This window comes from Phacochoerus africanus, chromosome 15, assembly GCF_016906955.1.
Source record: "Phacochoerus africanus isolate WHEZ1 chromosome 15, ROS_Pafr_v1, whole genome shotgun sequence".
NCBI classification, from domain to species: Eukaryota; Metazoa; Chordata; class Mammalia; order Artiodactyla; family Suidae; genus Phacochoerus; species Phacochoerus africanus.
In genome coordinates this window covers 42,109,809-42,125,911 of record NC_062558.1, presented here as the reverse complement: position 1 = coordinate 42,125,911, position 16,103 = coordinate 42,109,809, and the positions used below count along the sequence as shown (strand labels likewise).

Genomic DNA, 16,103 nt, shown 5'->3' with positions numbered 1-16,103 from the left:
AAGAGAATGTGCTGCTGGAAATCGCAGAGGGAAAGAAAGGGCTTGGTCAGAGGGTCTCCCTGGCTCATTATGAAAATTCTTCAGGCATTTGAGAAAGGGTCGCCTTGTCAGAAATGGCCCTCATTGCCAAGCCAGCTCCAACCACCTCCTGGGATCTTGAGCAGACATCTCTGTTACCACCTACAGCCCCCCTCCAGGGAGCAGTTACACACACACACACACACACACACACACACACACACACACACACACAGCCTACACAGGCAGAGCTGCTGTCACTGGCCTGCCTTCCTGGACAGTGGCCCCTTCTTTCACCAATCTGAGACCAAAGGCTTTTGTTTTATTTTCCCCCGTAAGTTTTGGAATTAAGATGAAATTCTTTTTTTTTTCTTTTTCTTTTTTGGGCTGTACCTGCGGCACACAGAAGTTCCCAAGCTAGGGGTCAAATTGGAGCTGTAGCTGCAGGCCTATACCACAGCCACACACACACAACTGTGCAGGTGGGCAGCTCTGGGCCTCACAGAACCTGCTCTTCCTCCAGGGCGATGGCAGCCCTGGGGGATCTTTCCGCTTTCTGCTTCTGTATCTGTGGGGAAGGTGGTTCCAAGCCCTTTGGGTCAAGTTCGGCTAAGCCTTCTTCTTCTTATTTTTTTGGTCTTAGGGCTGCACTCGAGGCACATGGAGGTTCCCAGGCTAGGGGTCTAATCGGAGCTGTAGCTGCCAGCCTACACCACAGCCACAGCAACACAGGATTTGAGTTGCGTGTACGACCTATAGCACAGTTCATGGCAATGTCAGATCCTTAACACTGAGCAGGACCAGGGATCGAACCTCATCCTCATGAATGCTAGTCAGATTCGTTTCCATTGAGCCACGACGGGAACTCCCCAGCTAAGCCTTTTGTGTTGGGCAAACTCTCCAGTCCCACCATGCGGTCCCACCCATTCTTTTTGGGGGGCTGCTGCGTGCAATGGCTTGATGTGGGATCTTAGTTCCCAGACCAGGTACTGAACCCAGGTCGCAGCACTGAAAGCACTGAGTCCTAACCACTAGACTACCAGGGAACTCCTCAGTCCCACCCATTCTTGATGGGATAATTATATTTCCCTTGCAGAGTTGCAAAATAAAAGTTACATTGAGATTCAAGAGTTCCTAGGGTTACTTGGCTGTGTCTGTGCTGGAAAGAGGCAAGGATAGGGCCCCTTGGAACTAAGACCCATGTGCAGGAAGCCCAGGGCTGATGGCGCCCCAGAAACTCGCCCCCTTTCAGCACCGATGACCCATGCCAGGTACTGGTAACAAGGAGAGAAAATAGCAGAGAGCTACAAGGACCCCAGGCTCGGGAGCCAAAGCCCAGGCCCAGGCCAGGCAGAGGTGAAACTGTCCTTATGGAACCAGGGCGGCATCTAAACTGGCCTCTGTTAAGTGCAGAGATGGGGAACAGCCTGTGAGAGCTCTATGCAGGGGGCAGAAGCCCGCAGAAGGCCTCCACTCAGGCTCTCAGCCTGGAGTCAAAAGGGCAGGTCAGGGGCCAAGACACGACTGTACCAAGCCTGCCCATTCCATCACGTCCCCACATCTGTCATTTCTGTGAGTCCACCTGCCCTGCAGCGAGTGACAGTAACATCTCTAGAGTCAAGGAGGGCCTGTGGTTTACATACGTGGGAAGCAGGGACAGGACACAAGTCAGGGAAAGCAGGCCTTTTTAGAGGAAGCACGACCTCGAAGGAGGAAGCAGGTGGGGGCACCTCTAGGGAAGGACACAGTCCCCCATCCCTGTGCGGGGGGCCTGAGGTGCAGGCGGGGAAGAGGCCTATCCTTCACAGACTGCAAAACACCAACAAGTGGAGGGTGGTGGGCCTGCTGGTGGTCCCTGAGGTGCTCCCGAAAGTGGAACAAACATAACCCAAGATGGACCTGCAGGGTGGCTGCTCAGGTCTCCTGAGCAAGCAAGTGTACATGTGACTCTGAGAAGCCGTGGCCACCATCATTCCCACCCCAAACTTGGTCCTAACACTGCATCTGGACTCCTTTCCCTTGGGGAAGTCCCTCTGGGGAGAACCTTACCTCTCGCTCTTTTTTATTTGAATAAGGAAACAAAATCTCATGGCAGGAACTTAGAAAAACAGATGTATCAGGCTTCCAGCAGGCCAAAGGCTTCTGTAAGGACCAGGGCTTGTTTTCAAGCTGGGGATGGATAAAAGTGCCCATTTCCCTGCCCTGCAGCGTGGAGGACACTGCATCTGGCCCCCAACTGGGAAGGTCCGTGGGCTCCCACTCGCCCTCTGCAGCCCTGTGACCCACCTGCCCAATCCCAGGAGACCCCCCACTGGCCTATATGGGGCTGGCACCTGCCCACGCTCTCAGAAGGCTCCTATGTGCTGGGGAGGAGGTTATAAAAGAAATGCCCTCCTTCTGAGTTCATCTACTTGTAACAAGCAACGATGTCTTGGTCACAAATGGGGACCAACAGCAGTCCTCTCACAGGAGCAAGAGACTGCACAGTCCCCATGCCATTCACTGCCTCCTTGGCTTTTGTTTTCTGCTATCAATTCTGCCAGAAATGCTCTTCCAATGCCCCCCCTGCTCTGCCGCACCCCCCAACTCGCCCGTTGTACGCTCCTGAAGGCCTCTGGCACTCCCCCCAAGCCACCTCTCCTGGGTTCCCCTGGCCACCCTGCATTTCTCCTCCACTGGGCCGGTCACCCCAGCTTCTGGTGACAGCTCTCTCCCTTCCTGAATGGTGGGCACTGCTGCGTCTTTGCTTACCTGGGCCAAGCCTATTGCCTCACACATGGGAGAATGCAGATAAAAGGTCTGGTTCATGAATGAGAAGATTCATGAATGATGAAAAAAGGGAGTCCTAATCCAGTTTTAACAGATTCAGGTCCTGCACTGATCTCACGCACATCAGCTTATCCGAGAGGTAAGAAGAGTGGCTCAACTTCATTTCACACACTAATAGGGTCTAGGATATAACTATCTTGGCCTCCAGTTATTGGAAAACTTCCAAACCTCTCTTCCAGCCTGTGACCAGGTGCTTGGGAATCCATGGGACATTAGCAATGCCGAACAATCACGTACTTCTAGATGGGACTGTTGGCCTGGAAGGCATCCTCCCTGCTGACTCCAGCTTGTCCTGGGGGGTTCATCACTGCAGTCACCTCCTTCAGGAAGCCCCCCTGGTTACAGTGCCCTCTTCTAGGGCACCCCTGATAAGACCCAGGGTTAAATCTCTAAGCACAATGTAGACCCGGGGCTCTCTGAGAGCAGAGGCTAGATCTGGACCAGAACTTGGCACACAAGAGCTGAAGTTGGGTGCCCTGTCTTTCCCAGCACCTGACCACCCATCACCCACCATCACCCCCATGGGTGGGGGACCCTGAAAACCTTTTTCTGGAAGCAACCCCTGTCCACCTGACAGAAGGGAACCACTGTCCTATCAGACTCACCTCTCCTTACTGGAGAAGTCGACTCCCAGCAGGATGCTCTCCTCGGTGTCCTGGCGCCCGCTGCTGTCCACCACCACCATGTAGCGGACCCGCTCCGCCCAGGCACTCTCCAAGCGCACAGCCTACACAGGCAGAGCTGCTGTCACTGGCCTGCCTTCCTGGACAGTGGCCCCTTCTTTCACCAATCTGAGACCAAAGGCTTTTGTTTTATTTTCCCCCGTAAGTTTTGGAATTAAGATGAAATTCTTTTTTTTTCTTTTTCTTTTTTGGGCTGTACCTGCGGCACACAGAAGTTCCCAAGCTAGGGGTCAAATTGGAGCTGTAGCTGCAGGCCTATACCACAGCCACAGCAACACAGGATGCAAGCCGCATCTGCAACCTGCACCACACCTTGCAGCAACCCTGGATCCTAAACCTACTAATCGAGGCCAGGGATCGAACCTGTATCCTCAGGGATACTATGTCGGGTTCTTAACCTGCTGAGCCATAATGGGAACTCCAAGATGAAATTCTAAAGTCACATTTATACCCCTGGCATGAGGGACAGTGCCCAGCTCAGAGGAGAGCCTCTGAAGTTTATTAAACAAGTGAATGAATAAAATCCAGGGAACAATGATTCTGACTTAGCATAGCTTGACCCTGAGACCTAATACATCCTCCCGCTGCACCTTCTGGGCACTGAGGAGCAGACTTGGCCTTGGCTTTTGTGAACAATTCGGGAGAATCTGCTCTAACATAAAAGCCCCCACGCTTACCTGCCCCGCCCCTGGGCTTATGAGTAATTCCCTATCAAATTTCACAATTAAAAATTAAAACTTGCCACTCTCGTCTCTTCTTACCAGCTTGATTCTATCTTCACAACGCAGAAGGTTGATCATTACTTGAAGATGTTGAGGCAAGTCCCCTGTTGGACCAATGAAGAAAGTTTAAAAAAGGTCACCCGCCTACATTCTAGGCAGATACCCAGAAGCAGCTGATTGTGAGGGTCTGCAAGAAGGCTTAGATTTCCCTTTGTCCACTCCTGGATATTGAATGATGAGGCTGTGTGAGAGAGAGTTTATTGCCAGGTTTTTTTTTTTTTTTTTTTTACGGCTGCAACCCAGGCATATGGAAGTTCCCAGGCTAGGAGTCAAATCGGAGCTGCAGCTGCTGGCCTACTCCACAGCTACAACAATGCCAGATCCAAGTCACTCATGGCAACACGGGATCCTTAATTCACTGGGCGAGGCCCGGGGTTGAAGTCACATCCTCATGAGAACCCTCACTACGTTGGGTTCTTAACTCACTGAGCCACAACAGGAACCCTCTATTGCCAGATTATTTATCTGTTTATTTTTGTCTTTCTAGGGCGGCCCTAAAAAGACAAAAAAAAAAAAATTATGCAGTCTTTTGTTTGTTCATCTCCCCTTGGTTATTTAAAATAGGCAGTAATCCAGAGTCGGCTTTTTAAAAATTATTTATTTATTTATTTACTTAAGGGTCGTGCCCGAGGCATATGGAGGTTCCCAGGCTAGGGGTTCAATTGGAGCTGTAGCTGCCGGCCTACACCACAGCCACAACAACACCAGATCCAAGCCGAGTCTGTGAACTCTACCACAGCTCATGGCAACCCCAGATCTTTAACCCACTGAGCAAGGATGTGTCCTCATGGATGCTAGTCAGATTTATTTCTGCTGAGCTACAATAGGAACTCCCAGAGTTAGCTTTTGAACATCTCTGAGTGGCCCCAGGGTCTGAGGGGTGTCTCTGGGATGGTGGTGGGGGGAAAGTTCTTCGAGGTGGTGGTCTCCATAGCCACGCAGGGTCAACCTCACGGAAGAAGGCTGTGTGTCCAGGCAGAGGGGCCCCCATAACTGAGCTTCTTGGCTAGTAAGCAGCAACGGTGGCTCTAAGGCCACTTTTCCCCTAGCTTGCATTCAGAAATGTCTGCATGGGGTTCTTTCTGAAGAAATGGTTCATTTTTGAAGGTACTGATCTTGAAGGCAGTGCAAGGAATAACTTACAGAAAATGTATATTCATTTCAACTTGTGCAACTCCCCAAAGAAAGAAGATTATCTTAAAAAAAAAATTATCACAATTAGAACCCAGAGGGATCAGGAGTTTCTGATTTGGCTCAGCAGGTTAAGAACCCAACTAGTATGCATGAGGATGAGGGTTTGATCCCTGGCCTCGCTCAGTGGGTTAGAGATCTGGTGTTGCCATGAGCTGTGGTATAGGTCGCAGTCGATGCCTAGATCCTGAGTTGCTGTGACTGTGGCGTAGGCTGGCAGCTGCATCTCTGATTGGACTCCTAGCCTGGGAACTTCCATATGCTGCAGGTGTGGCCTTAAAAAGAAAAAAAATTGGACCCACAGGGATCAATCCACTGAATCTGTTCTTTTTGCAAAAGCATCTTTTTTTTTTTGGCTGCGTCTATGGCACGAATAAGTTCCCAGGCCAGGGATCGAACCTGAGCCACAGCAGTGAAAACGCAGAATCCTTAACCACTAGGCCACCAGGGAACTCCCAAAAGCATCATTTAATTTTAGGGGAGATTGCTACATGATACCCAAATAGCACTCTCTGCCGCAGAGAGGAACCAGGTGATTAGAAACCTGCCCCCTTGTCGGTTCTCTCCATTGCAGGAGCCCACCGTGTGAAATACCTTACCCTGGCGCCATGTCCTATAAGGAACAACCTGGAGGTAATGGTCCCTATTCCCTTCTTCTACCCAACAGTCCCCTCACCTATCGTGTCACCAATGTCAGGATGGCACACAACCACCACAGCTGGTTCTTGGCTTGCCTAGGCCCCCCACCAGCCACTCCAAGTCACAGAAGCACACAGATGAGAGCAGAAACCAGCCCCTCAACTGATGAGTGGCTCGAGGACAGGGACGTTTTCCCACACAGAGTTCTTTCAGTGGAACTGTCTGCTGCAATGTGGAATTACTGACAGAGAGAAATCCCAACCCTGGCCTGGCAGCCACACACAGTTTCTGTATGTGGAAGGGTTCAGTAAGCATTTGCAAAAAGAAAAAAAAAAAAAAAAAAAAAAAAAAAGCAGAGCCTAAAGTATAGGGAGTCTCAGCTTGAATGGACACTGACATGAGCTGAATTACTTAAACGTGGACAGAGTTAATCTTCAACTGCACTCAGCTCTGCATGGCGATGGCTTAGGGGGACTGTGGGCTATCCTGGGGACTTGCCATAACATCTGTGTCTACCCCAGGGTCAGTTCCTGAGCATCCAGGGATGGTTGGTGGCCCCCCGGCTTTCTGAGCTCACAGGCCATCCCAGTCCCAGAGAAGAGCCGACGCACCAGGTTTCCTCCCTACTCTTGCATGTTCCAGAGGTGAGTGAACTTGACTTAGGGTTTTTACAAAAAGGTTTTGCGGTCACTCCCCCAAGTTTGCACATGATGTGAGAATACTTTATGAATCAGAGGAAAGAGACACTTCATACTTAGTGAACAAAGCTGAGCACTGGCTTTGTTGTATGTGTTATGGTTAAGACAGGAACATCGGCACATTTGCGACAGGGAAGAACCATCAGTAAGAAGAAAGAAAGTTCTGTTTATAGTTTTCTTGGATGAGAAGTCACTGTAGCAATAATTACAGCTACTGCACAGCTGAGTACCTACAAGAAGGTAAGTATGTTACATGCATAAATTTCATTATTTACTTTGTCTTTTTAGGGCCACACCTGCAGCATATGGAAATTACCAGGCTGGGGGTTGAATTGGGGCTGCAGCTGCAGGCCTGCACCACAGCCGCAGCAATTCTAAATCTGAGCCGTGTTTGCAACCTACACCACAGCGCACGGCAACGAGCGGGGCCAGGGATTGAACTGGCATCCTCATGGATACTAGTCAGGTTCATTACAGCTGAGCCACAACTCCTGGGAACTCCCTATTTTATTTTCTATTTTTTGGCTGCACCTGAGGCACACAGAAGTTCCCAGGCCAGGGACAGAACCCATGCCACAGCAATGACCTAAGCCACAGCAGTGATAACACTTAACTCACTGAGCCACTTGGGAACTCTCATGCACTAATTTTAAATTCTGCATCACATGAGGTACTGGAATTTGACGTCTATTGTAAAGATTAGGAAACGGGGGCTCAGAAGTTGACCTTGAATGTTCTGTACAGTTGGAGAACTGGATCAGAAACCAGGTCTGTCTGGCTCCAAAGCAAATATTCTTTTCACAAAACACACTGCCTTCCTTGTGCAGGATGATTATTTTCTTGGCTTAAAATAGACCTAAATCTTGATTATAAATATCAGTATGTGAAAATATTGATTGAGACCTAGTGTTTGCTATAAAGTTTAAGATGGGAAACTCTAACCTAGGCACTCAGATCAAGAATGAGGCTGGATGACCTGAGGTTAGACAAACAAGATGATCAAAGCAAGAAAAAAACTGGTCCCAACTGCCGGCTACTTTGACCTGTTGTTGTCCTGAGAGTCAGAGGCCCTTCCAGCTCCTATATGACATATGCTGTCTATCCAAGAAGTGCCTGGAGAGGTTCCCCACCAACTACAAAGATTCACTTGTATGCAAATGTTTTCTAAATTCCTCTCTCCAAGCTGCCTTGAGTTTCAGAGTCAAGTCACCAAAGAAAACTAGTCTTATTACTTTTTGGAGGCATTTCTTATTTGCTTGCTTTTGGACCTCAATCAATACTTGGTTTGACCCCTACTTTATCACTTCTACTTCCAAAAAACAAATGCACCATGAAAGAATAAAGACTTCCCACCCCAGTACATGTCCAAGGCTTGTAAAGTAATTCCCCAAATGAGAATTTTCCAAACACTCAGAGAAAAGACAGACTAGGTACACAGCCCCTGAGGTGGTTATTTTCAGGGGGAGAATATCTGGCTATAAGGTATTCTGGTAGATTTGTTAAAAAGTCTTACTGGGAGTTCCCCTTGTGGCTTAGCAGTAACACACCCGGCTAGCATCCATGAGGATGCGGGTTTGATCCCCAGCCCTGTTAAGTGGGTTAAGGATTCCAGCGTTGCCATGAGCCGTGGTGTAGGTCAAAGATGTGGCTTGGATCCCACATTGCTGTGGCTGTGGTGCAAGCCAGCAACTAAGCTCCGATTTGACCCCTCGCCTGGAAACTTCCATATGCCACAGGTGAAGCCCTAAAAAAACAAACAGCAACAACAACAAAAAGTTATACTGTAACTTAAAATCTGCAGTTAACTGATAGACTGATAGGAAATCTTTACAGCCAAACAGAAGGCTGCTGATCTTCTCACACAGACACATGTGGTCAAAGGGTCACAAGCTCCCAGTGCTTCTGTAAAACGTGCGTGACCTGAAAAGAGCCTCTAGGGAGCTCCCTGGTGGACTGACAAATTAAGGATTGGCATTGTCACTGTTGCAGCTTGGGCTGCTGCTGTGGTGCAAGTTCAATCCCTGGCCCAGGAACTTTCACATGCTGCAGGTACACCCAAAAAATAAATAATATAAATAAAAATAAAAAAGAGTATTTACCTGCACCTGTCATTATAAACCTGTGTTCTGCTATTTCTCTGGCCTTGAAAACCAACAACGTGCTCACTCCCAGTAATGGAGGGTTCCTCTGTTGCACAGAAAATAAGTCCCGGGGTAAGAGTATCAATTTAGACCCATCACCTGCATGCTTGTGGGGATGCTGGAGACTTCGCTGGCCTTGAGGGCTGCTTCCCTGTTGTAAGAAGAGGGCTGCTCCTTTCACCATGAAAAAGCTCTCGCTTACGCTGGGGAGAAAAAGACCAGAGCACAGTTAGGTTGGAATTCACAGAGGAAAAGCTGGAGAGTGGTGTGTAAAAGGCAAATGAGGTGACACAGCTCTTACAGTCATTTCACATCATACCACCTCCCCCCGCCCCCCACCCCAAACCTTTGCTGCAGAGTTTATGTGATAAAATGATGCTTCGGCTAAAATACCCACGGTTCTCTGTGGGCTCCTCCAGAGCTGAGAGCCCTTTCCTGCAGGATACTGTAAAGGGGCTGCATGGTGACACATCTTCTAAAAACAGAGACCAACTCTCTGACGAGGAGAGGCTGGTTCCCTCTGTGAACTTTTCATACTCTTGCTATTCATCTTTGTTTCTAACTCTCTGAACTTTTAACAACCTCACTGTTTCTTAGTGTCTTCCCTTCACAGAATCCAAGGAAGATGAAATCATACTTTCACTATTTGCAGCTTAAGAAAAGTGGGTGGCTACTGATCAATTTAACTTAGTCAAGGTTGGGGCGTCCACTATTCCTAGAGAAAACCTCACATTGAACCAATGAATCTTTTGTCTTTGTTATCTTAAGAAGCAATAACATTTACATTCAGCCTATAATTTTAAAAATTACAATAAAAGTTTCACTTTCACAATTTGGTCATAAAAAAATCTTTAGCTGATGCAGAAATTAAGACTATAAACTTGACTGACTGTATTAGCTATTAATTACTGCCAATTATTTACAAACACCATCAACTCTGAAAACTACATATAAGAGACACCAAAATTATTAGCGGTGTTTTTGCAGGGGGTGGAGGGGTGTACCACCTATGATTTTCTTTCTACATCTTGTATCCTCCAAATTTGCCATATTGAGCAAACATTAACTTTTGTAAATGATTTTTGAATTTTCACCACTGAGGACAGTGTTAGCTGTGGGTTTGTCATATATGGCCTTTATGATGTTGACATAGGTTCCCTAATTTTGTCGAAAGCTTTTTCTGTTTTTTGTTTGTTTGTTTTTTGCCTTTTATGGGGCCACTCCTGCGGCATATGGAGGTTCCCAGGCTAGGGGTCTAATCGGAGCTGTAGCTGCCAGCCTACACCACAGCCACAGCAACTCGGGATCCGAGCCGCGTCTGCAACCCACACCACAGCTCATGGCAATGCCGGATTCTTAACCCACTGAGCAAGGCCAGGGATCGAACTTGAAATCTCATGGTTCCTAGTCAGATTCGTTAACCACTGAGCCACGACGGGAACTCCAGCTTTTTCTGTATTTTTGAATTTTCAAAGTACTATAAAACACGTAATACTCTTCATAATGCAAAAAACATCTCACTTTTATTAATTTTATGAAGATTATAGCTCAAATTATAGAGAACTATCCAAATCATTCATTCTCTCTTGAGCAACCAATTAACATATTTGATTTGAAAGAAAAATCTCTAAGAAACGGAAGCACTTTTAAAAAATTATAGTTCATTTACAATGATGTGCCACCTTTTCTTTTTTTAAGAAAGCAAATCAAGTCCTGATGAAAATACAAGGACATTTTCTGTAATATAAAACAGCAAGATCACCACTGCCCCAGAGAGCTAATGTTAATAAACATTCTCATCTTGGAATAAACAACTCAGCTAAGTCTAATACATAACTCCGGAGCTAAGAAAACCCACTGCATGGTCCGGCATTTAAGTCAGCAGCTCCTGGAATCAGAACAACGGTTATCTTCCATGCTAGTATGTCCAAAATAAAAATCTGTTCATTTTTCTGGTTGGATCCTCACTCTAAAAATCACGACTGCTCAAAGAGCAAATACTAAGGTTTTGGTTCAGCCTCTCCTATTCAGGCCTTTGAATTACTGACAACCAGTCCTATCTATTTCCTCACAGCAACACTTGTGCTCTGGACCGAGCTTTGTCGTCCATTGCTACCTGTACTGCCAGGTCATCCTTTCCACTCTAGAAGTCTCGCCTCTGTGCTGCAAGTTTCAAGTGCTGAGGAGCTCAAGATTATACATAACCAAAGAAATGAGACGCACCCTTTCTTTGAGTCTCACTCACCCATGGGAGGCACAGAGCTCTAGAGCATCCATCAGCCAAGAGAAAAATCCAGGTTGTCTAGTTTTCACCAACTGCACACTTTTCCATCCCTGAAACGTGTCACCCTCTCCTTTCTTAAAGTCTTGCAACTGAGTTTGTTTTCAGAACTAGGCTGTTTTAGATAGACACGGATCGCTTACTGCTTAGTCTCATCGTAATTTGAGAGAGCTGCCCAAGAGACTCCAAAATGCAGGAAACTTCAAACAACAATCAGTTCATCGAAGCAGCTGGGGGAAAAAAAAATCTTTGCAAGGCATCCCCAACCTTTTTTTGTTCATGAGTTTAAAAAAAAAGGAGGTGGGGGAATCTATATTGACCAGAAACCAGAGCTCTCTGGAAACAGCCAGCCATTGACAGTGACCTTAGCCTTGGAAATCATGGGCGAAAATTCCCCTCGGTTTCCCTTACATTTCCTTTCAGGGGGAGGCAACAAAGCAAAAGAATGGGCTGGTTTGATCCCGTGATCACTTACAAGGCCAGCTGTTCCCCAGTGTTCCTGAGGCTGACACAGTCGCAGAGCCTCCCAGCGACCTATGAAGTCAGGGGGCTATGTGGCTGGGGGCCTGGAACACTCTGCCTCTGTCTTCCTGAAGGCAGTCACAGGCATTTACCATCAGGAGCGAGGTCTGAAGCTGAGGGCAAGCTCCAGGAACACATTAAGGCCAGCCTGCGAGATGGCCGAGTCTGGGAGGCAGTGAGCGCGCCCAGCACGAGGATGACCACACAGGATGACTTGGGGCTGAGAGGTCACGGCAGTCACAGGATTTATGAAAACAAGATGTGGATCTTCTTTAGGACCCTGTTTCTCGGCTTCTGTTCTGAGCTGCTCCGGGCCCAGAGCCTCCTATGCCCTCTGGGTGACCGGTATGAGTACTCTCCTGCTGCCAGGGCTCTGCGGGGCTGTCCAGGCCTCCCACACCGAGAGGCGCAGCACCCAACTCATCGGTCTCAAGCACCCCATTGGGGAAGGAAGTCCTTCACAAACTCTGCTGTGGGGATGGCACTCATATTTACTAGGTTCTCAGGACAAGGAAACAACCCACCAAGCACCCATCCCAGCTACAGAAAGACCACGTTCTCCCCAAAGACACTGGTGCCCTAGAGAGTGCCCCAAGTCCCAGGAGGTCAGATCCGGACAAACACAAAGGAAATGTTTTCCCTGTCGCTACTTCAGGACAAATCTCCATGGGGAATTAAAAACAAGTTCGGCCCCTGCCCTCCCTCCCCCCAACCTCACGGCTTTGCTCTTCACCATACAGATCCCAGTTACTGCCGTTTTAGGAGACGAGCCGGGATTTTAGTTTCTACAGCAGACAGACAGGAAACCCCAGCCCTCAGAGCAGCAACAGCCAGTGTCATCCAGAGACCCACGCACAGGAGGGAGACAGAACCGGCGGCGGCGGTGATACCTACTAACTTGGCCCAGAGACCTCTGAAGAGCAGAAGAGGTGAGCTGGCTGGACGGAGATGCAGAAGTCGGTGCGACAAAAGAGGTCCATGACCACACAGTCACATGGCGGGCTCCCCCCAGCTCCTCCCACCACGCCCTCTGGAGAAGGGTGAGGGTCTGAGCGAGGGGCGGCAGCCCTCCAGCGAAGAAGAGCCCAGCCGTCCGGAAGGTGGTCCCGCCCAGATAGCAAATGGCTCTGGTGGAACCCTTGTCTTCCCCTGATATTTGGGTTGAAAAAGGCCCTTGTCCCTGCAACTCCTGATGAAAGAGGGCCATTCAGAGAGAGCAAAGCGGCTGAAGTTCCTCTAATCACTTTACTCCTACGGCTTTTTTGTGGGCCTCAGGAACAAGCGATGGGGGGATGTATTAGACGTTGTGAGGAAAAACAGCTGGTGGCCCAGTAACCTGCCCCGGGTAATGAGGAACCCATTCTTGTTCAAAGCAACATACCGATTTCTAAGTCTTTCAAATCACCATCCAGTCACCTGGCAGTGACTGTGGGTAGCTGCCGCAGGGACCTCATATTTTCAAAAGCACCTCTGCAATCTGGAAATGCTTCAGACACGCTAATGGTCCCTTGAGGAGGCAAACCTGAGGGGTGGGGGGCATTCCAGGTAGAGGGAAGGGCATGTGCACCCAGGAAAGGTGCTCCGAGAACCTCCTGCAAGGGGCCTGGGGCAGGGCAGGCTGCAGAGGAAAAGTGAGCGAGGGGGCCGGAGATCCTGGGATGTGACCCTGAAACCCACCTAGGTGAAATAAATTAGGGATATGACTAACCAAAATGCAGGGCAGGATGGGATGAGGACTCTAGGAAAGGAAGCCTGTAGGGTTGAGAAGAGGAAGCATCTAAGTGGTGGGTTCTGGAACATTCTGTGATGGAAAGGGCACTAAGCTGACTTCTGGGAGGGCTTCATCTGGAAGGTTCTCCTGGCTCCTGAAGGATCAATTAATCCCTGAAAGAGGATTAAGTGGGACACACACTATGATAATCCTTATTTTGCAGATGAGGAACTTGTTGGACTACAAGACCCCTTCAAGGAGATCGAACTGAAAGCCTCTGGCCAAGATAAGAATTATCAGACCCTTATTATCACCCCACCCATCTCACTGTAATGTCCCTTCCCCCGCCTTGAACAACCTGGCCTACTCCTTCCTGCCCCCTACTAGGAAAGGTATATGGCCCATTCCTCACACTACCCCTATGGCAGCTTATATACCCCCAACCAACCAGCAAGTGCATCCTAAGACCCCTCTTTCCCCAACCAGTCAGCAGGTCAGCAGGTGTATCCTGAGTCCTCTCCTCTCCCTGGGTTATAAAAATAGACATGCCCACAAGCTCTAGTTAGGTGTTGGTTCTCCCTAATTATCAACCCTCCTGCACTCACAGCGTCTCTCATCTCAATAAACTCTACTTTCTCTTCAACCTGCTACGAGCCTGGAAATTCTTCTTTCAACCCATGCACAGACCACAATAGAAACTATAGTTGCAGGAGCACAATCTTGATGAGGCAGGGATGAGACCCATGTCTCTCAGGCTCACGCCCACCATCTTAATCCTGGAACACCCTCACCCCTGCCTGTCCAGAGTGAGAATGAGAGCGGAGACCTGGCAGCCACCTCGGCCCTGCCTGCCCTGTCAGCTAAGGGCAGCGTCACCATCACTGAGAAGTCTGGATAGGACCCATCCTCGGTCCTCTTCCCAGCATGTCAATGCATCGTGCACAGGGAAGATGCAAGGGAACATCCTCAGAAAGCGAAGATGTTCTATCAGCCCAGGGGGCAAGCAGGAGGCCTGGGGGAACCACCACCACCACCCTGCCCACTGCCACCAACCCAATTATGGGACAGGACACATCATTCAGTCCTTCCGACTCGACGGGAATCTGGGGAATGTCCTGGAAGCAGCACAGCCACGCCAGTCAGGAAGCTGCTTCTCATCAACGCCACTGCCACCACCCAGGCACCCACCATGTGGAGAGGTCGAGTGAGGCTCTCAGGTATGCCATGGCTTCTAGTTTCCCAGCTCCATGGCAAGGTGTTCCTTCCTTTCTCTGACTGATGAGGGAAGCCAGTCCAGCTCCTGAGAACATCCTGGGGATAGACTGGGCAACCTCATTTTCAACAAACTCCCTTGGTGAATCTGCTGCACATCAAAGTTTAAGAAAATAAAATGAACTGGTCTGGGAGTCAGTATTTCTCAGTTCTGATATGTGCTGTTACATGTGTGTTCTGATATTCCCTTGCAGGGCTCTGTTCATTCAAATAGTGAACTGGTTGTAGACCGAGGAGTGCCATGCTAAGCCAAGCCTGCCCAAGTGTCGACAGAGCAAAGCAAAGAGATGGGTCTACATCTGGGCAGTGGGTGTGTGCCAGGCCATTTAGAAACATAACTCCTCAGAGTTCCCTGTTGGCTCAGCAGGTTAAGGACCTGGCTTTGTCATGGCTGTGCTTGGGTCACTGCTGTGGTGCAGGTTTGATCCCTGGCCCAGGAACTTCCACATGTTGTAGGTGCAGCCAAAAACATAACAAAACAAAATAAAACAAAACAAACTAAAAAACCCCAGAAGTGCTTCTGATGCACAGCTCAGGCAAAGAAGCCCTGAACTTAACTAGAGTAGAAGACACAGAAAAATCTGGTTTCCCGAATGGCCTTCATAAGGACACCTTACACACAGCAGGTACACAATAACTGTTTTTGCTGGTGAAAGACAACACCAATAAAAAATGTGTGGTCCTCTCAAAAGGAGATTAACACAATCCAATGCAGCGAAGGGAGGTCACACCAGGCCAAAAAAAACAAAATAATACCTTCCTTGGAAGCAGAAAAAAAGGTGAACAGTAATTGCATGTGTCCATCTTCTACCAAATACTTTCAGAGTCACAGGTGTTCTTGCCCATTACATTCATCTCAGATGACAATCATAATGACAGATCAGACCTCTGATAAGGTCTGCTGTTGACAAAGCCCGTTGGCTTATGTCAGCCTATTTGATCTTTAAGAAACTCTTCTACATGGACCGGACAGGCACTTACTGTACTCATTTTATAGAGGAGGAAACAGGAAGTTACTTAACTGCTTGTGATTTTAGGGTGTTTGACAATACATCTTGCAAAAAGAACCCCAATGAGGGCATTCCCATTGTGGCTCAGCAGGTTACAAACTCGACCAGTAGCCATGAGGATGCAGGTTCAATCCCTGGCCTCGCTCAGTGGGTTAAGGATCTGGTGTTGCCATGAGCTGTGGTGTAGGTTGAAGACGCAGCTCGGATCCAGGGTTGCTGTGGCTGTGGTGTAGGCCTGCGGCTACAGCTCCAATTAAACCACCAGCCTGGGAACTTACATGTGCTGTACCTGCGGCCCTAAAAAAAAGGTGAAAGGAAGGAAGGAG

The 16,103-nt window shown here is 48.6% G+C and overlaps 1 protein-coding gene across 4 annotated transcripts in view; it reads right to left on the bottom strand.

Annotated features, from left to right (window-relative positions):
- Positions 1-16,103, bottom strand: part of SSH1 (slingshot protein phosphatase 1) — a 63,195-nt gene that overhangs the window by 23,301 nt on the left and 23,791 nt on the right. The window contains exons 3-5 of one of the 4 annotated variants that reach the window (XM_047759459.1): positions 9,081-9,184; positions 4,292-4,356; positions 3,453-3,574 (exon numbers count right to left, since the gene is read on the bottom strand). In XM_047759459.1, the coding sequence (XP_047615415.1) occupies positions 3,453-3,574; positions 4,292-4,356; positions 9,081-9,184 (291 nt within the window). Of the gene's footprint in view, positions 1-3,452; positions 3,575-4,272; positions 4,358-9,080; positions 9,185-16,103 lie in introns of those variants that run through there. The other 3 variants (XM_047759460.1, XM_047759461.1, XM_047759462.1) reach the window with 3 other exon arrangements.